The following is a 26,712-nucleotide window of genomic DNA, read 5'->3' on the forward strand; positions in this document are numbered from 1 at the left end:
ACACAAGAGACACAGTGTTCTTGAGTTAAAGTTAACTGTAAGCCGCCTGCCTTTACTTATAATGTGGCAGCACTTACGGACATTGCTTTGAGGGCCTCTAGATCTGAGACACTAACGATGATTTGTACCGAAAGGGGCCTTTCAGCCACTGGTACTAAATCTGAAATGATCCAAAGGATCACAGATTGGCAAGAAATGCAAATTTTGGCTTTGCCTTCTTATAGATCCCAAGTACCAGTAATGTGTTAACTAGTCCTACCATAGAAAGAAGCCAAGATGATGTGTCCTCTGCTCCACTGATCGAATCAGGGGCTGAGGCTATGCTGAAATTTAAGAAGCAAGAGCTGTTGTTTAAGCAGAAGGAGCTTAAATTCTGCATGGCTAAGCTTGATTTGGAGAGGTCAGAGGAGCAGAAGGACAGGGACCATCAATTGGAGCTTACTAGATTACAAGGCACCAATGGTTCCACTAGAGGGTCTGGTAATGGGTCTGGCCTCTCCTCTCATCCACGATTTCAAAAGATCTGCTTAGTGTGTATGATGACAAGAATTACATCATAGTCTGATTGACTGCATTTGAGTATGCATGTGAGATACAAGAGGTAGTAGATGCGGATAAGATTGCATGGTTGCTCAGTCAATTACCCCCATTCTGGCTGAAGTACTATTATGGATACGTAAAAGGCTGACAGAAAATAATTTGCTAAATTGAAGCAAACTCTGGTTTTAATGTTTGGGAAGACTCCTGCTCGATACTGGAAACGTTTCAGAGAATACAAGAAGAAAGAAGGTAATACTTGGGTTTCTTATGTTGCTAATTCTTTTAAAAACTTGACTGGTTGGGTGGACGGTTACAAAGTCACCACCTTTGAGGGTATGATGTATTTAGTCATGCTTGAACATATTTTTGCTTCTTGTTCCCCTGAGCTTAAGCAGCACTTGGCTGACTCTAAGGAAATAGATCCTAAGAGGTTAGCCATTGCAGCAGATTTATGGGTGCCACACAGAGTGTCCCATAAGGACCAGCCTGCTTCTGCTAATCAGGAGATGGGTGGAAAGCGCAAGGATAAGGAGGGTGGGGGATCTAAAATATCTTCCCCTCAAAATGGCCACAAAAAGTTAAAAAAGGGTAGTCACCTCAGAACAGTCAGAGTAATGGGTGTAACCCTCCCAAGCATAGGTCAGGTTACAGTACACCTCCCTATGTATACAGAACCAGTGGATTTTGTGTGGCTTGTGGACTAAGTGACCATGTGAAGGGGGACCCCTGATGTAAGGTCAAAACCTTGGGGGTCCACTCTGTGAATCTGGTTTTCCCCTCCTATGAGGAGGAAGAAAGTATCACAGGGGCGTCCTTCTCCTCAGATTCCTTCCCCAGTGGGATAGAGTCTGAAGTAGACTTAGTTTCCCTGGGTTCCTAGGAGCCAAGAGTTTCAGACGCTTATGCTAGGATACCTGAAAACACCAGGCACTGCTTTAAAGACAGTGTGCTGATCAATAAAGTAGACACCTCTGTCCTTAGGCATAGAGGAGCCAGCAGAACTGTGGTGGATGCCACACTGATCAACCTGGTGCCCACCAAGTTATCCCATGGCCCCCCTCTCAAGTTCCCAGTAATGCCTGTAAATCTGACTATTAATGGTACAATAGTAAGGATTACTGTGAGTGTACAGAGGCAAGTCCCTGGAAAGGTCCTGCTGGGAAATGACCTCAGAGACGTATGTCTTGTGGGGGATACAGCAGAGAGACCATGCACAAGGTCACAAACAAGAGCTGCCCTGTCCAGGTGCAAGGCTGAGTCAAAGGGGAACCCAAGGCTAAGGAAGTCGGAAAATCAAAGAGGGAAAGAAAATATTCCCCCAAACTCACCTACCACTGAGGTGGAGGTAGTTAGCCAAGCACCTGGACCTGACGAGGAAAAGGTGCTGCTTGAAATACTCAACCCACATGACCAAACTGAACTCCAAAGTGTGTTGGCTGAAGGTGGTCCTGATAGGGAAGAGTTCAGTAAGGGTCAACGTGAGTACCTATCTTTGAAAGGCCTAAGGAGACAGGACTGCTCCCAGCTTGTGGGTGAACCTCCTGGGAAGCATAGGATTTATTGGGAAGGTGGGCTCCTGTACAGTGAGCCCACAGAAGGAGACCATAGGCGGTTGGTAGTCCCCCTTCAAGTCAGACTCTTCCTCCTGCAACTGGCACATGAAGTTCTCCTTGCTCGTCACCTTGGGATCAAGAGAACCAAGCAAAGGTTATCCATGCACTTCTACTGGCCCAAGATGGGGGTGCAAGTAGAAAATCATTGCAGGAGTTGTACCACTTGCCAGATCTCTAGGAAGAGTGACTCAACAATCCAGGTACTATTGGTGCTACTCACTGTGGTGTGAGTGCCATTTGAGAGGGTAGGGATTGACATTGTTGGTCCCCTTGACCATCTCAACATCCTCTGGCAATAGGTTTATCTTGGTGCTGGTCAACCATACCACCAGATATCCTGAAGCCATTCCATTGAAGACAGTGACTGCCAAGTCAGTTAATAAAGCTTTACTTGGCATATTTACTAGGGTTAGCTTCCCTAAAGAAGTTGTGTTTGACCGGGGCAGCAACGTTATGTCAAAGTATATGCAGGCCAAGTGGAAGGAGTGTGGGGTCACTTATCCGTTTTCATCGGCTTATCATCCACAAACCAATGGCTTAGTTAAGAGGTTTAATAGAACTGTCAAAGCACGATTGGTGCTCTGGAAGAACCTCAAAGGAGAAACTGGGAACTCCTATTACCATGCTTACTCTTTGCTTACAGAGAGGTACTTCAAGAGGGGGTTGGCTTCAGCCCCTCCGGGCTTCATTTTGGTCACCCTGTAAAGGTGTCACTGGCCACAGTAAAGGAAGGGTGGGAGCTCCCCACTCCTCCTCTCACTACCAATGTAGTGGATTATGTGCTGGGGTTAAGGAAGAGGATGGTCCTCCTGATGGCTCAGGCCAGTGACAGGTTGAAGACTGATCAGGCCGGGGTGAAACACTGGTATGACCAGAAAGCTTCACTTGTTCACTTCACTTGTTCAAGAAGTTGTGATCATGAACCCTATAAGGCCTCGAGCCCTACAGGATAAATGGGCAGGCCCTTGCACAGTTGTGGAGCAGCTGGGTGAGGTTAACTATTTGGTGGACCTTTGAAGGCCTGGACAATCCGTAAAAGTGTTCCACATAAACAGGCCGAAGGCTTTCATCCCTCAGGTTGAAATGGCTGCGCTGCTACTGGCATCAGATATGGAAGAGGAAGAATCAGAATCCCTACCTAACTTATTCCAGAATGGTCCGTTCAGATGGCTCCATTGAGGGCGTCCATGTGGCCCCTCACCTGACTTGTGACCAACAAAGGGAAGTAAGAACTTTGCTGAGGCAGTTCTCCTCCTTGTTCTCACCGACTACAGTTAGACACCTTGATGCAAACATGATATTGACACTGGAGATAGCGCACCTACCAAAAGTAGGGGATATAGAATGTCAGACAAGGTAAGAACCTACATCAAGGGTGAGGTCAACAAGATGTTGGATCTAGGAGTGATTGAGCCTTCCAGTGGTCCCTGGTCCAGCCGCGTGGTTTTAGTGCCAAAAGCTGGTACCTTTGTACTTGGGTTCTGTGTGGATTATAGTGTTCTGAATGCTGTCACCAAGACAGATGCTCACCGCTTGCTAAGAACTGATGAGCTGGTGGATACCATGGGTGCCTCCAAGTACCTCAGCACATTTTACCTTACTGCCGGCAATTAGCAAATAGCCTTAGCAGAACATGCCAAGGAGAAGACTGCATTGTCAACTCCAGAAGGCCTTTACCAGGGTAATACCCTTTGGATTGAAAAATGCACCTGCCACTTTTCAGAGGCTCGTGAAGCATGTTCTAAATGGGATGGATGATTTCTGCTTAGCATATCTGGATGATATAGCAGTCTTCAGTACCACCTGGGAGAAACATGTGGAGCACCTTAGAATTGTGTTACAGGCTCTTCAGAAGGCCTGCTTCACCATAAAGGCCAGCAAGTGACAGATTGGTCAAGGATCAGTGGTCTACCTTGGGCATGAAGTAGGTGGAGGGAGGATTCAGCCTCAACTCAGCAAAGTACAAGACTGGCCTACCCCCACTACACAAACCCAAGTGAGAGCTTTCTTAGGACTCACTGGATACTACCGAAATATTGTGGCAGGCTATGGCACCATAACTGCCCCTCTGACTGCTCTCACCACTCCAAAGAAGCCTAAGAAAGTCTTTTGGTCTGAGGAGTGTGGCAAGGCCTCAATGGCTTAAAAGACTCCATGTGCCAGGCCCCTGTCCTCAGCACCCCCGTCTACAAGCATGCTTTTATTGTGCAGATAGATGCCTCTCACTAGGTGCTGTGCTATCACAGATAGATGAGAAAGGCAAGAAACACCCGATTGGATTAATTGGTCGCTAACTTAAGGACAGAGAGCTCAGGTGGTCCACAGTGGAGATAGAATGTTTCTCTGTCGTGTGTGCCCTAAGGAAGTTAAGGCCCTACCTCTATGGGACCCACTTCACTGTGCAAACTGACCATTAGCCCTTAACGTGGCTAATGAACATGAAGGGAGAGAATCTAAAGTTGCTCAGGTAATCCATAAGCCTGCAAGGGTTTGACTTCACCCTTGAGCACAGGCCAGGTGTCCAACATAGCAATGCTGATGGGTTGTCAAGAATGTTTAACTGACCTGAACATGAGGACTATACAGGGGTGGATTAGTTCCCCCTGTCCTTAGTATGGGAGGGGCGAGTGCTAGGAAATATTTCATTTATGTTCAATATTCCTTCCATTTATGGACCCCCCCCAAACTTTTTGCTTTTATTTGGTTTAAGTATCCTGACTCTTTCCAGTGGAGCACAGCCTTCGGCTGAACTGGCCAGGTCTATTGCTCACTTGTTATGGGGAAACTGACATGTCCTTCAGACTGGGCCTCATTCCGAGTAGGGCAGTAAGGGATACCGGGCACCGGTAAGGAGACCGTGCCGGTAATCTACTACCGGCGGGTCCTCCTTTAATGCCTGGTCTGACGGGACCCGTTAAGGGACTTCAGAGCTAATAACGGTACCGCAAATTGCAGTACCGTTATTAGCTACTTCCCCATTCCCATTGAGCCCTATGGGGGCTCAAATAGGAATGGGGAATGTTTTTTCCAATGGGGATTTACCGTTCCCGCAAAGGTCGGACTACACCGGTTAAGTCCCCATTGAACGAGACCGGTACCGTTATTGGAGGCAGTCATGGCGCAAATAGCGCCAGGACTACCTCCAATCTCGGAATGAGGCCCACTGTCTTTGACTTTGTTGCCATTTCTTGGTAACTTTTTAACAGTGCACAATGTACCTTCCAGTACAGGTGGATTCCAGAACGTCTTAGCTTCTCATGGCTCGCAGGCCAGTTTTCGTGTAAAATTGTGTCACTACTATGTCATTACTTGGGCCGCTCTGCAAAAACCTATTGCTGTGTGGGATTGACCATCAGGAGTCTAATAACCTGTATGATCGTGCATGTCAGGTGGCTGGCCTGCCCGATTCCCAATTTACTAATACATTGTTGCAGAGTAGTGGGCCTACCATTGGTTCTCACCCGTTGCTACCCACACCTATGGTACTAAGCTGTGATTGGTTAGAGCCGACGTCCCCAGGCCTGGGACAAGAAATGGTTCTCAGCCCACTGTGCACCTTTTCAAGGTGATGTTAACGGTTATGGGTCTGTATTGTAACTTGTGTGCACCACCTTTGCCTATGAGACCATGTCCCGCTTGTCGCCACACTTGTTGCAGCCTGCATCTGGCTGCCTGGGATCGGCACCCCTTTCTCGCCACTGATCACTGTCCATTGTCTGCATCACGTGTCTAGAGACCACGAAATCGAGCTCTGCAGCTCCGAATTATGAGGATTTATTCAATTTCGCTGCAGGTGGTCCCTCTGTCGTCTGAGGATTGGAATGACTTTAGATCGCTTGTCCTTGGCACTGGGCCTCATCTCACGCGTCTTGCTCTGTCCAGCCTGAATCGGCTCCACTCGTCCCCTGCTCAATGATTTGAGGCCTGCTGTAATTTTCCTAAACCTTATAATGCGGTTTCGCCCAAGGGTTTGGAAATGGACAAGAAAAGGGTTAAGGCAGTAAACGAGTGGCCATCACCAGCTTGTGAGGGCTATTCAAAGTTTCCTTCCTAAGAAGGGGTTATATTTATTCGATTGGACGGAGGAAGCTGAAAAAGCTTTTCAAAAGTTAAAGATAATATATATTGTTACATCCAGATCCTCTTCAACCATTTTTCGTGGAAGCAGATGCTTCTAATTTGGCAATTGGAGCTGTACTTTCCCAAAGACAACCCGAGACTGTGCAATTGCATCCAGTGGCCCATTTGTCCAAGAAGTTACTTCCAGCTGAAAAGAATCAATACTTTTACAGATCAGGAGCTCCTGGCGATTAAGAAGGCTTTCCAGGAATGGAGATATTATCTATTGGGAGCAAGATTCACAGTTACAGTTTTAACCAACGATAGGAACCTATTGTTTTTGAAATCAGCTAGAACATTATCTCCTCTGCAGCTTTGTTGGCCGTTTTTACCTTCAAACCTGGGCGTTCGAAAGACGCTTTATCTCAATAGAATTCATTTGAAGAGGCAGAGTGCAGAAGATAGATTAATTCCTAGTGCCACGATGTTTGAGGATTTGTTTCGTAAAAGATTTTTGAGAAGTTGCATGAGAGGGAAATGCAGTCTTGGGTAGAGTAGAAACCAGGAAGACATTTGGTTAATGGTCTTCCATATTTCAATTCCAGAATATATCTTACCAGTAAAGGGCTGCGCGAAGATGTTGTACAAGAATGTCATGAGCACAGATGTTTAAGGGGAAGCAGGCAACTATTTATATGAGTCTTAGCTAGGCAAGGCGAATCTGAGGCACCAAATTGTCAAAACCCAAATTCATCACCAAATATGCAAACGTAGCCAACAATGGTAGACACAATGTTTATTTCCAAACAGCTCTGAAGAAATGAACATGGAAACTGGCAGAATACTCCTGTCCCAAATTTGTGGCCGCCAAACACAGACTTGGGTCAAAAACATGGTGTGGTACAACTCCCATGAAGACACTTAAGAGAGCTAGTTGCCAGGAACACATGGCCCAGAGACTACTGGTCACCACTGTTCACGTCTTATCTTCATAGTAGCACCGACTCTGCTTGAAAGGTGAATATCTCTGAAAACTTTTCCCTTGTGCCACCGGATATATCTGTTGTTCATAGCAGCAACAGCTGCGTATCTCTATGGAGAGAACGTAAACGTGCACACACTGCTTTGCGCACTACACCTGTAGATTCTGCTGGACTTGTGCTAATGTTAATGGATTGCGGTCATCTACTTGCCAAGAGTGACTTATTTTGTAATACACCATCCTCTTTATGCTTGGTTACTCAGTTTTTTTAAGGCCAGATTTGTTGCATGTTTGAGCACAAACTCGGCATATATTTTGCATTGTTTATCGATTAGAATGTGCTCACTATGTTTGTATGTAACATAAAACAGTAATTTTAAAAAACATTGAAAGCATATTGAGCATCTGTTTTAATTGTCATATCCAATACCATTCACAGAAAAACGACTTAGGTGGTGATGGTCAGATGCTGCACCAGTTTGTACATTTTTTAGCAGCCAGACCAAATGCTATTTATAAGTAGATGCATATAAAGTCTTATACTTCCTGGAAGGCAGAGAGTCGATTAGAGCGAGTGTCTAAGTGTGCTTTGTCAGGGATGGCAGGGGTAGGTGGGCTGGTAGTTGGAGTAGGCCTGTAGCAGTTCATAGAATTGGAGGGCGTTTCCTCAAGTCTAAACATTGCAGGCTTTCCAAGGTAAGATGGTCGAATGCTGGGTCGATCGGATTGGCCGGGAGAACAATGGATAGAGGACTTGGCTGCTGCACATGGTTCAAAAACTTGCCTTTTTTCCACTAGAAGCTGAGACAGGTTGTGTGTTTATAGTTTCCTAATTTAGGCTTTATCCAGAGTCCAGAGAAACCATCACAAAAGTAAGAAGACTTCAGAGCTGTGAGAGTGCTACCTTGAAGACAACAGGTGGGAGCTCAAATGGGAATGGGGATGGGTTTTTTCAATGAGGAATTACAGGGTCCTCCAAGGCTGGAATGACCCGATAATTCCTCTGAAGGAACCCGGTATGGAGGCAGCCATGCCCTTTTTAAGGGCATGGCTGCCTCCATACTCGTAATGAGGCCCTGTGTCTTTTTCAATGTGCGTCATGTTAAAGGAGCGAGAGAAGGGAGCGCATATTTATTTTCCTTTGAAGAGGCGTTTGGGTTGCTTGCGCGTGCATTTGTATTAAATGAAAGACATTCTCAGGTGCGGAGAGTGGTCATAAATCAGCGCGAGACAGCTATTTGAGTGAAACTATGTGAACTAACCTGGTGTGGGTCACTTCTAATAAATGCGCGGTACTTAACAAGCGCGTTCACTACCAACACTAACCCTTATAAGAGCATGCTTTCTCTCATCTCGGCAGCAACGTGTTTATTTCCCTGAGGTTCACCATCCATAACCGTACGGACGGCCACAAGAAAACAGCATGCTTGGGAGCGCTTCATGAAAGTAGAAAGGACTACTTGGTATAGTATGAAGTACTCCATTTAGATGCCACAGCTTAAGAAGATTCAAATTACTGACTCGATAGCTTTAGCAAGAGTGAAAGAATAGACATTCTTCAGAAAGCAAGTGCAGGAGAGCTAAAGTTGCTGGATGTGAAAAGAAATTTCAGAAGCAGCAGCATGTGAATAGACAAGACTAAATTAGCACATCCTCGTTTGGATCTGAAAGGGTTTTCACTCTAGTTGTTCTAAAGTGTGCAAGAATCTGTTTAAGAAAAATGACCAAACTGAAGTTAGCCAATAGAGAAATGGTTGCTGAGTAACACTAACATTATAGCGCAATCATCTTTAGAATTATTGTGTACTCCCGAGTAGTCATTTAAAGGAACATTCAATAGGACTAAAACATGCCTCTAAGCATTTAGCAGAGGTAGAACAGGTAATAGAAGGTTCGATATTGCACAGTGTAATGCAACCAGGTGCATTTGTTTTTGCTACAGATACCGGAGATGGACTAGAAGGTCGAGAGTCTGCAGTATCTCGTTTATTATTTTGTCCACTACACCTTTCCCTTCCTTGGGGTGCTCAACTCAGCTGTAAACATTGGGTGATCAGGGAACTCCTGGTGAGGGTCTGTGGGATCAGCATCAGCTCCCGCTGATTTCGGCAAGCCAGCCCTGACATCCTGTCCTTTAGTATCCATAATAAATACTTGTTGCAGGGAAAAAGTATTCTACTTCTTGGGAGCCCGAGGTAAACTATATTCAGTGAAAGTAGCAGGGAGCTTTATCTTTATGTGGCCATATCAAATACTAGTTGTAGTAAAGTCTTACATGCCTTGGTAAGTGTTAGGCAGAAACCTGTGCAGTTCCCTCTGGGACCACTGCAAAAGATTTAAGACTACAGGTGTTGGCAGTAAACCCACTTGGTAGCAGTCTGCACCGCACAGATTCACTGTGGTAGCTGTGGCTGAGCAGTCAGACTTCCCTCAAGAAGAGTTAGGCAGTATACAGAGGATACATAATAGGTACAGAGGTACAATAGCACAAGCAAACACTGACCAGAGCTAGGTGTCAAAGTATAAACTTATTTATTAAAGGTACACTCATAAATTACACTAGCACATTAGAAAAGATAAGAAAGTCAAACACAGTTACTATTACTCATATGTACATCCCTAATCGTTTGTTGGACAATTCTAAGTTAACACCACTTATTTCCAACCAGAGGTGAGCGCTTAACGTTAGATGGTACTCCAACAAGTATTACCAAAAGGGAGGGAAAAAGGCAGGAATAAAGAGAAGGTTGGCAAAGACAGTCAATAGTGGAACAAGGGGCCCGCGTTAGAGGGAGCCAGGCGAAAATGTGCCCAAGATCACACAATGTCACAAGTCTTTGCAGGCGAGTAGAAAACGGTTTTACTATGGTTCTGAAAAGTTTAGTTAGGGTGTCCCAGACCTACCCAGGTTCGAGAGCCGAGGGCTAAATCTACCCCGTACAATCGGTGGCAAGGGAGGCCGGGCGGATCACAGTACCTTTAAAAGTGGAAAGATTCCTCCAGCGGTGGTAGTCGTTCCTGGTAGTGGGTGCAAGTCGCGGCATCGTCCCGAGGAAGAGGTGATCTCGACGGGGAGGAAGGCTGCAGGTCGTTGCACTACCAGGGATGAGGCCAGCCGTGGAGTTCTCCGGTCACAAAGGATTTTTACCCCTCTTTCACGGTTGAGGTAAAAAGTGGTATCCCGGTTGCCGGGGTGCTTGGCACAGGCAAGGCGGCCACGAGATGCTTCGGGACGGCGAAAAGAAGGCAGCAACTGGTTGTCCCCACCAGTTAAGGGAAGAAGACTCTCCGGCGGGAGATCTCCTCTGTCGTCGGGAAAAGTGGCGAGACGATTCTGCAGGGCTTCACCGGTGATGTCGTCTTGGCAGGTCGGCTCGGCTTCTCCCTCTTCGGCTTCTTAGGTCCTGTGGCGACTTCTGAAGAACCAGTCCCAAAAACCCTGCTTTTATGCAGCAAACCCCCATTCATACAGCCTAGCTGTCACTCAAACATGCTAAGTGGTGAGCGGGGTGGCTCACCACTTGGGCCAATCACACTAGAGTGCGACCTGAGTTGACAAGGCAACTCGGTCCAGGGTGCCTAAACCCCCTCCCACACCCCCTGTGGTACCCAGACAGAATGGCACCACTTTGGAGGGCTTCTGTGCAGAAGCCCGCCAAAAGTGGAACAAAGGCTCGACTCGGGTTCAGGGTTACTGAAGTGAACCTAGACGCCATTTTGGCGGCGAGTTCCGGCAAAAAATCCCAACCGGTGAATTTATATTAAATAAACCAGCGGTATCTTTAACATTGCACCAAAAAGTGGTGCATCAAAAACCAATGGGAAATCCCATTGGGAAATATTCCGGTGGGATATTTCCGTGGTATCCACTGCCACCAGCCAGAACTCGGCGAGGGGGGGACGGGACAGTACCCGCTCGACAACAGACCCAGGGGCAATCTAATTGCCCCTACCAGTACTTCCACAGTAAGATGGTTTGTACTGGTTAAGTTCCTAGTTTAAGACTAGTAAAGTCAATGGTAACTTTACAGACCCAGGGAGACAGTAGTCAGTCCCAGAGTGTGGAGTCTATGTTTGGGGGTCTCTAAGACACCCCTGTGCTACTGCACTGAGGGTGCTGTGTAACACACATTCAAAAACCAATGATGGCCTAGGGGGAAAATTACCCCCCCAGCCCATAAGCACATAGCAAGTCACAGAGAACACTCTCAAGTCATGTCCAAGAGTGAGGATAAAAGAGTCTCACTCTTGGCAGGAGAAAAAAATAAACCCCACAAAATCCAGCAAAGCTGCTGGGGGACTCACTAGGTTAGGAAATTCAGCCTAAACAGAGAATTCTTCCTAACAGTAAGCGGGGGAAGATTATATTCAATGGCTGTAGTGGAGTCTGCAATGTGTCATTGGCTACATAATAAAGGAGACCATTTGAGTAACACCATATCTGGAGCACCCAAGTGCTGGAGAGAGACATGCAGAGGCCGTTCAGTCCACTGTCTGTAGAGCAAAAAGAGAGCACAGTTCTAGATTGAGCTACTGACTATCCTGAAGGGACAAATGCAGAGGAGACATTTCTGGAATGTTCATGGTATCCTCCATCGCCTTCCAGACCCACTCACGGCGAGTCTGAAGATAATGTCGACTATGGTAAGAGCGGGACTCATCTGAACCCGGGCCCCCTGAAAAAGCATGATCATAATGTGTACAAAGTCAGGGTATGGCATTTAAAGTGGAAACTATCACCTCCAGGAGTAGTTTCATTGCCAAAAATAAAAAAATAAAAGTACAGGAGGACAGGCCATCTGGCCCCAGAAACTAAGTCTAACATATCGACTTACTTCCTGCTATAGGTTAAACAGCAGCTTCTTGCAAACTGCACAATAAAACAGCATTTGTGGGAAATCATGAGACCTAGTTAAGTACCAAATATTGGCAGTGCAATATGATGTAGTGCCATGCACAGGGCTTGGATGAATCCAGAAGGCAACACCAGCAGAAGCCCACCATCATCCCTCCCTACAGTTCGCATGCTCACCTCAGAAAATTGTGTGGATGTGCCATAGCGACTGACAGTTATAGCAGTAGCACAGTCCCACTTACTCCATATAGAACACACAGTTAGGTTACAGCTGGTAATTGTGTTCTTCCTTTGATCCATGGTTGACGTTTTTCATGCTGTGGATTACATGTACACCAACAACTGGTGGAAAAACATGGTTTGGATTTCTGACATCTAAAGATTTGATGGACGTATCCCAGCAATTTAAGTTTGCAGATCGCAACCATGAGGGTCAAACAGTTGGGTCATTTAATTCTGCTGCGAACCAGCTCTGTTCCAAACAATGAACTCCTTTCTTAACTACTTCATCTCCTGAACTTGTCAGGTAGTGCAGTGGTGCAACTAAAATGGGTCAACTCAATGTGACCCTCTTGCACACGAAGATCTAGACATTTGGTCCTTCTGTCCTCGAAATTGCATTTGGTATGACAGAGCTGTGCCGTCTCAGTCAACTTCTGTAGAAGCATTGCACCCTGGGAAAAAATGCAATTTGTATAAAACTAGACAAAATTTGAAGATTTATACTGCATTTGTTTTGCAGGGATCTCACTGTAGCCCCTCAACATTGGATAACTATGGTAGGACTGAATACAAGTACTGTCACAATTCGAAGTTTATAATAGAAAATAATTTCATAATCTTGCTGTCATGCAGAAATTCTCAAAACTAATTATTTCCATATATGGTTGCTTTTTCAATGCCCATGGTTCAACATGGTTCAAAGTCCAAGAAATTGTATAACTGCTCCAGTAGACTTCCAAGAGTCAGTCTCCTTCACCAAATCTTGATGGTTGGAAACATTTTAGTGATAAAGATTTTGCTTAAGAGTTTATGAACTTGCACCAGCTCATGTTGGCACATAACTGACAATGCCCGGGCAAAGATTGTTCTGGCTGTTGTGTGTGAGATGGAGTCTGACAAACCAGGTCTACCTCAAAAAGGTTGGATGGGTGAAGGACAACCATACATTCGTCCATATTAATAAACAGAAGGATTTTGTTTAAATTTAATTTATTTTCGTGTGGTTCCTCTGGGATCCACTGTACATAAATACATTGAACACTACAAAATTTACAAATTCAAAAATGTTATTCCTATAATACATCTTTACACATTAGTGTGCAAAACATTTTAGAAAAAAGAAATCTCTAGCATTGGCATCGCTAAAGAACACTTCATAAATAAAATGTCCTAAATTATCTTACTCTGTAGTTTGTACAAACGCAGTGCTTTGAAAATAAATACAAAATATATTGTATCAAAAAAGGTCACAATTCAAGTGTGTAGGTTTTTGGAAAATACCGTTTCAGAGATTCTTAAACCCCTCATATAGGCTTGCAAATCATACAAGTTTGTCAAAAAAATGAAAGGAAGAGTCCAACACTGATGAAATAGAATGGATCCATTCTTAAAAGTACAGTACTCTGAAGTAAAGTTTCTGTGTCCTCACTAGAGCAGAGGTTTTAGGCACTTGTCTGAAAACCCAGGCGGTAGCAAGCGAGGTAATGAGTCTCCGTTCAGAGATACTAGTAGTTGGAGCTTCTCTGTGCAGTCTTGTATCATACTGTCTGAATAGCCGCTGACGAGCAAGTCTAGAGGCCTCTCATGGTGCAGCATCTTGTCCCCGAGTCCCAAACAGCAGATGGCCAAGAGCGATGGTGGGTAGGTGTTGAAGGCGTAATCAGCCAGGCTTAGCTCTGCTACTCCTGTGGCAAACAGTCTGGCATGAATTGCTTCTGTTTGGTCCTTCTTGCTGGCCTCGTTGTGTGCCAGGCGCATGTGGGTATAGTGCTCAAGGAAGAAGTTTAGCGTGGGGGCATCCAGCCGAAAGTGAAGTTTAAGCAGGATGATGCACTCCAAGTTGCACAGCTGCTCGCGGGAGAATGCATCACAGCACAAGCCCAAAAGCTGCTTCACCCGCGGAGGGCGCACTTCAATCTGAAAAGAGACAGTAACATTGAATCATGGATGTCCAGAAAGTAGCTGGAACAGCAATCAATGACCATATCCTACAGACAGACATTGCATTATTCAACACATTACAAATCTACACCCACCTACATCAGTTTCCACCCACCTACATCAGTTTCCTTCTTCTCTCAGAAGGAATGTGTGCGGTTCCATGTCATTGCATCGTGGGATTTTTAACTGCCGATTAAAACTCCCAAACCCTTTTCCCCCTTTAATTTTTGTATATATTCCAGACCACCCACACAAATATTTTTCTAGAGTTTTTTTGGTTCAAAAATCCACAATAAACCCTGCGATAAAAGGACGTCGTACCATGTGTGTAGCCCCAACCTAGGTGTGGGATTCACGTTGCATAAAACGAGCTTCTTGTGGGTGAAATGGAACACAGAAGTGAAGAGACCTCTCTGCCCAACCAAACAGAGGAACCAGTGAGGGCAACACCAAATCCGTAGCATTCGCTCTGTGATCTGTTTTACAATTGTATAAGTTCCGCGAACAGGATGATACAACAGCTGAGGGTTTTACTCTGGCTTACAATAAGAAGTGACGGGATTGTTTTGGGCATGTTTTAGGAAAGATGTTATTTTAAGTAGTTAAGGTAATGTGATCATCGGGCAAATAACTAAGCTCAATGATATTTTAAATGTCTGCCATTTTTAAAATATCACGTTTTACTGTTACCACCAAACTTACAGTAATGCCTTCTGTGTCAATTTAGGTTAGGATTTGGGTCCGGAGAGCCATTTAGCATTACTCATAGGCCGATCGTTTTTTACTTTTGGCTGCCAGGTGCCAATTACACAGCCAGTAATTTTGTTATGTTGGTTTAAAAGGTGCAAAAGTGTGGTTTACTTGGGTCAACATTTCAAAAGTCGATTATACATTGACTGGACATGGAAAATTATTTAAAAAAAAAAAAACTTTTACCCCGACCATCAACTCCATCACAGGAAATATCCATGGTTCCTGCAGTTATATGGTAATCTAAGGAAGGGTGAACAAGCCCTGGCAGATGGCTGTACTTTTCCAAGATCTTTGTCTCAGTCCCTTTCACTCTCCATTTATTTGCTGTTCTAACTGTCTGACCTTGCAATTGGTCTGCAGACTATCTCTCCTGCCCAACACAACTCCTCCATGGCATCTCACCAATTGCCTTATACACCCACTATTTCACCTTTCCCCTAAATGATCAACCTACAGGCCCTCTCTTCCCTCTGCTAGCCCCTCTCAGTCTCCCAGCCCCATCGCAAACCTTTTACCCTTCATCCTTGTCCGGTATACGTGCATTCCCTCTTTGTTACCAACCCCTTTACTGTCGCCTCCTTAACTAGTCTTTTCTCTCATAGGTTTCAAAGTGCTCTCAGGATGGCGTAAATACTACAGACAAGTGACATGACTTGTCCTGGGCACGGGTAGCTTTGTAAGAACACAATCGGTGTATAATGCTATAGGGATGGACAGGGGTGCTGGTGCATTGCTGGAGTAGGTACTGCAACATATGACAGGTTTTAATGCTATAAATCTATGAAGGGCAACAGTTGCCTCTGTAAGGCTGCATTCGGCAGGGGTGTCTTGGTAGTGTAAGGCTCTTTAAGACTATCCTCGTTCCTCCTTAGTTCAATATTAGCAAACTAAATACGAACAACAATAGTAGGTATATTTCAATGAGCAACTACGTGCATGGATGGGGTTAGGGGGGAATTGGAGCATGGCTGTTTTCTTACATCTTGGTGCGTTTAACTAGTATTTTTGGGCAAAGGCAACTTAATGAGTGTTATTATGTGGTGTTCGGGTGGTAGGTTAATTTTACAATGGTTAGGTAGCCTAGACGCTTTCTTAATGTGGGATGGCATTTTTAAACTGCATTAACGACAATGTCAACATAATGTGTGTTCTTACATGGGGAGGAGCACTTTTGCAGCCAGCATGAAATGTTCTCCTTACTGCCCCAATACATGTTATATTGGTGTCAAGGTCAAAAGTTGGCATGATGAGTGTTCTTACGTGGTATGGGGCGGCATTTGTGCAGCCAGGAAGTAGATGATGTCTTCATACTGTGGCATAACATGTTTTACTGACATTAAGGCAACCTTTCAGGGACGCATGCATGTAGTTAGCAAGAACACGTTTCCTTACAGTGGCATTGCCATGTTTTAATATTGTTAAGGAAAAAGCCAATGTGATGAGTGGTCATACATGGTGGGGATGAGCATTTGTGGATTCAGCAAGGACATGTTTGTACTGTGAAATTACTTTTACTGGCTCTAAGTGCAAGCCAATAGTAGTATGTTCTAATATAGGGATTGTGGCATATATTAGCACAGCCAGCATGAACATCTTTTCTTAATGTATCATTATTGACATTATAGACAAAGCAAACTTGAGAATGTTTTATGAGCTAATCCTGCCATATATTGGTGCAGGCAGTATGGACATGTACAAGAACAGTCAGCAAGAAAATGATATGGTATACTGGCATATAGTGGACAAATGGATCACGAAAATGCTCCCATGCACTGTTGGGGATTTGTAATCCAATCGATTTTTCATGTCTTAATTTACAAAACGAATTATAAACTGTATGGCTTTTTACACAATTGCAGAGCTTGTGTTGTAAAGTGCACAATTTAAACCAATTATTATTTTGTTTAACTTCTTGGGGATATACCCCACCCCAAAAAAAATAATAAATAAAAATCAATCCCCATTGGTTGGTTTGGGCTCCCTCGCTAGGTTCAGTCACTCGACCATATTCTGGGACGAGCAAACACCCTTCTGGTGTGCCCAACTACATTAGCTTCAGGCCCCACTTGTTGAAAAATCCTGGCTACGCTTCTGGAATGGCCCCGTTAGACAGCTAGAGTTCTTTACTGGGGCTATTAACATAACCCATGACCCATGTGTTATGCAGAGATCTGTAAATTGCTCAATATTTCAAAAACAAAAAAGGGAACCACTGTAAACAAATCATTCTATAGGTCCTGTATAAAATTATTAAAAAAAAAAAAAAAAAAAGATGACCAGCGATACGGTTTGTACGTACATTTCAGAAACATGGTTTTTAAATGACATCACTGTAGTAGCTGCAAATGTACAAGTACAGTCGTGTGCCTACCTGCTTGCATGCAATGAGGAGAGACGTGACCCCCACCAGCTGGAAGCAGTCGGAGGCCACGGGGGTGCAATCGAGGAACCGGTCCAGGATATTGACGGCCAAGCACAGCGACTCAAAGCCCAGGTTGAAGTGCTTGTGCACAGGGATGAGCCAGCTGATCAGTTTACAGCGAGACTCGGGTTTCACCTGCAAGTAACAGAAAAGGACATGTGTTAAACACAGCGATTGTAATATTGCTTTTGGCGTTTTGGTTGAAGTTGTAAAATAGTTTTGGGTGGTAACAGAACGCCGTACAGAAAACGATGGCGCTACATATGGTTTGAACTACAACTCCCATCCGCCATACCTACCACAATCTCTCCAGATTGTGGCCTGCCTCCGCCCTGACAAGGGTTTACCGAGCCCCCAGCTTCTCAGGGGCAAGGGGCTCCTCGGAGATCTAATCTGCTCTGTGCTCCTTTTCCCAGCCGTCATTTGCAGGTTTATTTGCTCAGCCTATTATCTGTCTTCTGGCTTGAAAAGGGCTCAATGGGCTAGGACCATGACTGGAGCTCGTCACTGTTGGCCACCCTATTTGCAAATGTGCGTTTTATTTTTAAAGAGAAAACTGTTAGTTTACACTAAAATAAAAAAGGACACCAGATGCACGTTATCATTCAGCAGAGAATTCAATATTGCAAACATAATGCAGTCAAGTCATGATTCCACAAACTAGCCATTGAGCTGTCAAAGGGGTAGATCCATTAGCACACCGATTCCGTATTCCTATTAAGAACTAAGCTGTAACATATGTGCATTTTATACTAGTTTATTTGGAAATGTGTTTTTGTCGGATGACCACACAAATACCCTGTGATGTTTGTGCCCCTTCCTTTGTGTTTTATCATAGGTTATATTGATACAGATGTTATATGCTTGTTAAACTGCTTAATCTCAAATAGATGCTGCTGTTGTGAAGACCGCAATTAATACGAAATTAAACTGGGTTCATGGGGGCCAACTTTTGATTTTCACTACATGGGCAGAAATACCCCACCTCTGCCCTGAAAGTAGACTAGGCCAGGTAAGCCAGTATGCCAACCCATGCCTTGAACACATTTTATAGCACTTTGTTTGTAAGGAATCGCGAAAACTCATACAATTAACAAACATTTTTAATGTATAGCATCTCAACATCGGTCTCTGAACTTGCTGAGCTACCCATGTAACCTACTGTAGAGCGAGTCTATGGATCCCTTACTGTACTAAAAATCACGGCATTATCGACAGTATGTTGGGTGCACCACTGCAATGAAAGTGAAATTAAAATAGAATTGATGTACAGCGAGTTTGGAAAGAATAAGCATGAATGAAATTGCACCATCGTAAAAACTAGTTTGAACATTTCCCTTGAGTGGAGTTCAACTGTCTGCTCCGCCCCCTACACCAAACTCCGCCCCCACACCGCCCCTTGTGGGATCCCCTTTACTCTGACCACAATCAATAGTGTGGGGTCATGAGATTCCTAGTGGGTAACATCTATTCGATCACTATCAGTTCTCAATGCGAAATGTGTCTAAATACTGTGTGAAGAGGAGGCCCATGTCGCATCCTGTGTTGTTGCTAGAGGCAAGAATAGCGCACGGTGTAAAAAAAAAAAAAGCGGGGTGTAGGAGAACCTGTAGTTAGTGGTTACGGGCAGGGGGATGGTTTTAGGACGGTATAACTATTATGAGGTGTAAAGAAGGAGAGCGATGACATCAATAGTCGTGTATGACAGGCAGCTAGAGTGCCTTGCGTTAACATTGGGCCGCTATGTTGCACTGCACCCGTAATCATGGGGCAGCCAGTACTGTAACTAACAACTGGTGACAGTGTAAGGTACTGCAAGTACAGTAAAATGACATATGGCACGGTAGCAGTGGGATAATGTAAACAATAGCACCTGCCGTTCTAGGGTGCGCAGAGTCACACCTTTTGTCCGTGTTTAGAGGGGGCGCTATTGCACCCGATGCCTGCCTAAGAGTGGGGCAGCTAACTCACGGGCTGGTGTCAGTGTAAAGATGAGGCACTAAGAACCAGTAAGATGAAGGTGTACTGCAGAGAGAGCAATGTTTTCCCCACAAAGGGACGACGATATTGCGAGGCGATCCACAGAGTATAGTCAAAGTCACGCCCGAACCTTTGAGAGTGGACTCAGTCGCCATTGGCGTTCTGGGCCACTTCGAACTGTCCATTGGAACGGACTGGCGCGAGGGTACAGTGTGCAGTAAACGGGGACACGCTAGAGCACTAACAGACACCAGCAGGCTGGCCCCCTGCACTCTCCCTACGGGGGCCCTGGGGCTCCGTCCTCGGCACTCACCTGGGGTTGCCGGGCCAGGCAGTCGGCGGTAAGGAAGTCCCCCTCTGCCTCCCTCCGGTGCAGGTAGCACTGCTCCCCGTATTCCCTGAAGTTCCGCAGGTCCAGGCGCTGGGGCCCGCGGGCCCAGGGGCAGCTGCTTCGGTCCTGCCTCGGGCTCTCCTCGTCCGAGGACGCGCTGCTGCTCGGGGGGGTCTCGAAGAGCGGGCCCGGGCCCCGAGGGAGGTGCTGCTTCCTGAGCCTGGGGCAGCGCCCCCTCCTGAGCGGGGCCCGCCGCAGGGCGCTTCCCGGGCTCTGGAGCCGCTCTTCCGGGGTCACTTCCTCGGGGCCAGCCGGCCCTCGCAGCCTCTTGCTGGGGCTGCCCTGGGCCTCCCCAATGGAGGGGCCGGGCGGGAGGCGGCAGGTGACCATGGCTGGGAAGCGGCTGCGGGCGCCGCTGAGGCTCTGCACTCGGGCTGTCAGTGCTGCACTGAGGATGTCCTGCTCTGTGGCGGCAGCGCTGCACCAGGACTGAGCTGTGTGTAGAGCGGTGGCAGCGGTGCATGCACCAGGTGTCCTGCCTGCAGCCGTCAATGAGGCCAGCTGGCTGGCGTGTGAGTTTATCTCCCTGGCACCCTAGCCTCTGACTGGCTGCCGGGGAGAACCCGGCATTGTGACGTCACCGTGAGCTGCTTTCCCGGCTAATGTGCCGCTCTGACTGCGGCGCTGGCCGGCTGCTCGCCTGCCAGGCCCCGCCTTCCCAGCGCGCGGGCAGCGATCGCCGAGGAAACCAGGGCCTGCGGCGGGGCACCGGGAAAAGCCACCCCCCAAGGACCAGTCACTGGCGGCAGCAGAGGCAAACCCCGCGGACTCGGCTCTGAGAGCGCGCACTTAAAATAAGTACAAAGGAGGAGTTACAGTATTATCAGGCCTACAACTAAACCCCGAAACTAAAGGCAAACCCAACCAGCACAGGTAGACGCAGACCGAGACCTAGCAGTATCAACCACGAGAAAGGCAGTCATGTTTCATTCATAGATTTCCTCATTTATAGTCCATACACACTAAAAGGGGGAAAAAGTACATCATCATATTTTCCAGACAACAAATACAATGATTCTATGTCAAGCCCATAGGCGGGCATTATGCTTCAACTTCATTTATTCCTCTCTTTAGCAGTTTCAACAAAAATCAACTTCTTTAAAAATATATATTTTTTGTGTGTAAATACATTTCCCTCATAACACAGTCCCTCGTGTAGTCCATCTCATTTCCTGTCACCTGCTCTTACTCCTTCCTGTTCCCTTGCTCCACCTCTTCTTTCCTGCTCTTCAGATAGATAAAGTACCCCTTTTACCTGTGTTGAGAGTGTGAGTTAGTAAAATTGTAGAAACCGTGTTTTAAATGATTGTGGCCATAGTTGGTGTATACCATATTAGTTGTTATGACTTATTAGATTATAACGCGCGCACAGCGTCAATACCTTATGACGGACTATCATTAGTTACCAATGCGCAAACAGGTGAGGCGTGCACGACGAATGCCCCAGAACTAAGGAACCCAATTCGTTTTCACACAGGTAAGCAGCGGTGGAAGCGGATCCCGTGCCATATGTTCGGCACACCCTGGGATCCAGCAGCTGACTGCCAAGGCGTAGCAGCGGCCCCGCCATCAAGACGGTGCCTGAGGAGTACAGCGGCCACCTCCCTTGTCATGGCAGGGACTAGGGAGCACAACGGCCCCCTCGCTCGGCAGGAAGGAGCCACAAGAACGCCCATGACGGGCAGTGAAAGCGACACAGCAGTCGAACGAGCAGACCGAACCGACTAAGCGCAAACTCGAACAAAAGCCAGCACGTCTTGAAACATGGACTCCCAACGGGAGAGGTCACATGCACGAGGCGGCAGCTTAACAAAAAATGTGAACGCTTGGCCGAGCCGCACGATAACTTCCCGGTAAGAGGAGGTACCTCCTCTCCTTCACCCCATATCTGGGCGAACAGTGAGGCAGACAAGTAGGTGCTGGCCCCTTTCTCAGGCCCACAGCAAAACAGTGGACGTCACACATAACCTGAGATCGGGTATTTGGCACAAGCACCCAAAAAGCAATGTCAAAGTTCGAGTGGAGTGAGGAGGAGCAGGCAGAGGACCTGGCTCACAGTTTTAAAGACGTGCTGGGGAATTCGCTGGTGGAGGCCGTGGGCCAATTGGTAAAACCCCTACAAGATAAGCTCACCACAATAGAGACATTCTTGAGCCAGAAACAAAAGGGCACCAAAGAGAGCACGTCAACTAGAGCCCCGCAAGGGGACCCACACAGGTGTACTGAGACCCGGAAGAGGAAGGCCTCTTTGGACCCCCGGGTCAACAATACGGGGCAGACAAGAAGGCCCCAGAGGCTACCGACACCTTCAATAAACTCAATGAGACTTTCCTACGCAAGTTGGTAGGGCCAAGCCTCACAACCCTTGACCCAGGAGAGAACATATAGGGAAACCGGAAAAGGAGGAGGAGTCGCAGTTATAGCTAGAAGCTCCATTGAACTCTTCCAATGCAAATCTTTATGTGGTGGATGCGAAATGTTTCACCTCAAGCACCTGCCCAATGAAAACAACTGCCATAACTTACTAGTAGTCTATCGACCACCATCTCCCACCCCGGAATTTAATGACAACTTTACACATCTCCTAAACCTCCTGAAAGGCCCAAACTGTGCTACATTAGCGGTCGGAGATCTAAATAGATGGTACGGCAATCAGGCTGACAAAGAGGCCATCTATCTAGAAAGTTCACTTCTAAACATAGACTACACCATCACAAATAAAGAACCAACCATGAAAAATGGTCACCAACTGGATTGGATAATTACCAACAAGACAAACCCCCTGCCATCTCGTCACCTTTTTTACCATCTCAACAGGAATGCAACAACACCCAAAAAGCTTTTTTTGAGAAATTAGAAAAGGCGAGAGATAAAATCACAAAAGCACAACTAAATAAATCTAACACGATTAAAATGCCAGCGGAAGAATCACTTGAGAACATAGAACCCTTCCATTTCTCGTATATCACCACAGAAGAGATGAAAATAACTCTCGCCTCTATGAAACCTACCTCATGCGCGGAGAACATCCTACCCGCCAAAATAATTTTAGAAAACCCAGACATCTTCGCCCCAACACTTGCTAAGATCGTCAACACTTCCTTTAGGGACCAACTAGTCCCCCAGGCCATAAAAAAAGTCACAGTTACCCCACTAATAAAAAAACCTGGCTTGGGTCCTAGAGACCCAAGCAACCTTAGGCCAATAACCAACTGTAACTTCCTGCTTAAGATCATGGTTAAAGTAGCCACCGCACAATTACAGGAACACATTGAGGCCTCTGATGCACTCCATCCACAACAATCTGGGTTCAGACCATCTCATAGTACAGAATCAGCTATGCTGGACTTACAGACAAAGATGCTCAGCATCTTAGATAAGGGAAAAACGGGACTTCTCATCCTGTTAGACCTCAGTGCCGCCTTTGATCTACTGGATCATAATCTACTCGAAGTAGCCCTGGGCAAAACGGCTAACTGCTCACAAGAGGCAAAAACATGGATAATGTCTTTTTTAAAGGGCAGGACATCTCGAGTCCATTGGGGAGACAAATTCTTATTGGAAAGGGAGATACTCTGCGGGGTTCCCCAGGGAGCCAGCATGTCCCCACTGTTGTTCAACCTCTACATTAGATACTTATGCTACATTTTAGATCATGCAGATATATTCTTTACCAACTATGCGGATGATACGCAGCTGGTATTGGAACTTAACGGGGACCATAAAACTGACAATGACCATCTAAACAGAATTTATAACATCATAGAACATTGGATGGATTCCAATTGGATGTGTTTGAACAACAGCAAAACCAAGCTAATGGTTTTCGGATCCACCCAAGCCAGAAACTCATTACCCCATGACTACACAAACTTCAAGATCAAAGACGTCAACATTAAAGTACTTGAGAAAGTAAAAACCCTGGGCATGATGATGGAAGCATCCTTAGGAGCAGAAGCCCAGGCTCAATACATAAAAAAAAATGCAACTATTACTTGAGACTCCTCAGAGCTATTGGACCGTATCTATCAAAGAACAACTGTGCCACAGTGGCCAGAGCAACCATCCTCTCTCGGTTAGATTACGGGAACGCACTTATGCTAGGAGCCAACAAAAAAAGCATACAGGCGTTCCAGATTATCCAAAATAACGCAGTCAGGATAATCAAAGGCAAATCTAAATCAGACCACATCAGTACATCCAGGAAGGAATTACACTGGCTCAAAGTTGAGAGCAGAACCCACTTCAAGGCTCTTACAATAGCCCACAGATGCATCCACGGGAAGGCACCAGGCTATCTAAAATCGAAAGTACGTCCTTATCCCCCAAGCTGCGCCTTAAGGTCCTCGGATCAAAGTAGGATCGCAGTAATGCCTCACAAACGTAAATCTGGACTGGGAAAATCTTTCCCAGTCATTACAGCAGGTATCTGGAACAATCTGCCAGCCCACATAAGGAAAGAACCCAACTACTTACGCTTTCGTAAGTTAGTGAAAACGTATCTCTTTAATTGACCTCGCCACCCTTGACCCACTAAACCTTTGATTTTTAGGAACTGTCTCGTCCCATTTCTGTTGGTCTTCGTGTCCATGTTTTTGCGCCCCGAAACATGCAAGTTACCGGCACATTACAAATAAATAAATAAATAAACAATATGGGAAATGAGGAGATGGACTAAGAAGAAGAGGAAGAGAAAAGATCAGAAGAAAGGGACCTAGAGCACACCGGAAGCAAGAGGTTAAGGAAAGAGAAGCACCTAGAAGATACTGAGATCTCACCCATGTTCCAACCAGAGAACATAAGATCTTTGGATAGGCAGACATCCCCTCGGGTGACCAAATACATGACTCAAGGATTGAGAAAGCACTTGAGAAAGAAGCGAGACAGCGCATGAGGTTTGAATGCCCAAGGCCCGAGTTACCGGGGAAGGTGGCAGAGGCTCCTGATCTAGACCCGAAAATACTAGCTTTAATTTCCAAGATGTCTAGAGATCCCCGAAAAGGAATTGACAGGTCACGGAGGAGCTGCCAAGAAATTGTGCTAGACATCGCAGGGCCTTTAGCCAAAATCAAGGATCTAGCAGAGAGAGCCAGAGACACTGGGGATGAAGTGTACCCAGAAACACTGGCAAATTGGGCGCAGAGGGCAGTATGCCTCCTAGGCAATGCACACCGTGCCTAGGCTGAGTAGTGTGGCTCGATTTGCTCTTCTTACCAGGTCCCTACCTAAAATAATAAATCACAGACCAATTATGTTTATCGAAAAGTTGTAGGCGTAGATATTTTATTTTCTTACAGAAAATACAAAACAACAAAAATCAATACATTGCCATATGCTTTTGGGCACCTTGTGTCCAGTCTCGAAGTTGCCCAAGGCTCCTCCTGAGTCCTTGTTATTCCTGGGCCTTCGTTCCTGGGCACATGCCGCCTACGACATGCTTTGGACCGTGTACCGAAAGAGTACTCAGCGTTGCCACTTCTGCCTGCTCCTTCTTTTTTGGACCGTGTACCGAAAGAGTACTCGGCGTTCCGGCTCCTGCCTGCTCCCTTCTTCTTCTTCCGTTATTCTTGTAGGGTGGGTTAGGTGGCAAACGTTTTTCCTTCCCCTTATCCAGGCACTAAGAGCCTACCCGAGAGAGGTGAGCTCTTTGCCTGGTTTGTGCCGCCTCTCCTTTTCCTGGCTTACTTATATACCCCAGGCCTTTTGTTCCTTCTTGGGGGCCGGGTTTCCCCCCGGCCCCTTGCTGTTATATTTCGCACCTTCCCCAGGTGCTGTTTCCTGCCCTTTCCTGGGCTTTTGTTTCATGTGGCGCCGTTCGGACGCCCCTCCCTACTGCTTTCGTGCCGTTTCCCCCCACCCCGCGCATAAACTCCCAGGCCCTCCATCGGCCCGCATTTCATGCGGCCCCGTCCCTGGGGCATAGGCTGAGTAGTGTGTTCTCGCTTTGCTCTTACCAGGTCCCTACCTAAATAATAAATCACAGACCAATTATGTTTATGGAAAAGTTGTAGGCCGTAGGCATTTTATTTTCTTACAGAAAAATACAAAAAGAGGTAGAACTGGGTAGGGTGGAGGGACCTTTTACAGCCTTACCATTTGAAGAATTTATATGCTCTCCACTGGGGCTGGTGCCGTAAAAGGAAGAAGGGGAATACAGGCTGATACACCACCTGTCCTACCCCCCGGGGGCCTCGGTGAATGACTGCATTGCCCAGAGCGATGCAACAGTATCATATTCAGACTTCGAGGACACTGGACACTGGAGACCAGAGGGAAATGGATCGCAGAAGAACTCCAGCTGCATATAAATTGCCTAGAGCTGTTGCCAGGATCCTTCGCGATCAAAGCCTTCAGGAAGAACAAAGTGAACTCATGTATTCTGTTGAAGATGGACAACATCTCAGCAGTCAGATATATCAATCACAGAGGAGGCACGAAATCCAGACTTCTAGCAGAATTAGCCAAAGACTTCTGGCGCTACTGCCTCCAATCAGGGTTCAGTGACGGCAGAGTACCTCCTGGGATCGCTCAATGTGGTAGAAGATTGGAACTCCCAGCACTTGTCGGATTCCAGTAACTGCAAACTAAATGTGGAGATTTTCCAGCAAATGTGGGGCCCAATCCACACAGACCTATTCACGCCCAGGTTGAACACACAAAAGAACAGCTACTTCAGCTGGAGGTTAGATCCGACAGCGAGAGGAGCAGACGCCTTCCTACAAGACTGGAGCAAGTACCAGCACTACACCTTTTCCCCGTTTATGATGCTGGGCAGAGTTTTATCAAAAGCGCGCAGGGAAGGAGTGAATCTGATTCTTATAGCGATGATATGGAAATCACAAGTTTGGTTTCCGGCGCTCCTGGAACTACTGACAGATCGCTCGAGAATCTTACCAGCAGGGGAACACCTGCTCACGGACCCAGCTGGGCCATTTCATCCTCTGAGAGTGAAAG

The 26,712-nt window shown here is 46.3% G+C and overlaps 1 protein-coding gene and 1 long non-coding RNA gene across 2 annotated transcripts in view; one reads left to right on the top strand and one right to left on the bottom strand.

The window, feature by feature from the left end:
- Nucleotides 1-26,712, top strand: part of LOC138510939 (uncharacterized) — a 309,116-nt gene that overhangs the window by 206,089 nt on the left and 76,315 nt on the right. The window lies entirely within an intron of this gene.
- LOC138511540 (cyclin-O-like) lies at nucleotides 13,643-20,364 on the bottom strand. Its single transcript, XM_069627278.1, has 3 exons — nucleotides 19,681-20,364; nucleotides 17,337-17,522; nucleotides 13,643-14,188 (listed from the first exon to the last, which is right to left on the bottom strand). The coding sequence occupies exons 1-3, from the start codon at nucleotides 20,086-20,088 to the stop codon at nucleotides 13,700-13,702; spliced, it is 1,083 nt and encodes a 360-aa protein (XP_069483379.1). The 5' UTR covers nucleotides 20,089-20,364; the 3' UTR covers nucleotides 13,643-13,699.

This window comes from Ambystoma mexicanum, chromosome 6p (assembly GCF_040938575.1).
Source record: "Ambystoma mexicanum isolate Mex_15411 chromosome 6p, UKY_AmexF1_1, whole genome shotgun sequence".
Lineage (NCBI taxonomy): Eukaryota > Metazoa > Chordata > Amphibia > Caudata > Ambystomatidae > Ambystoma > Ambystoma mexicanum.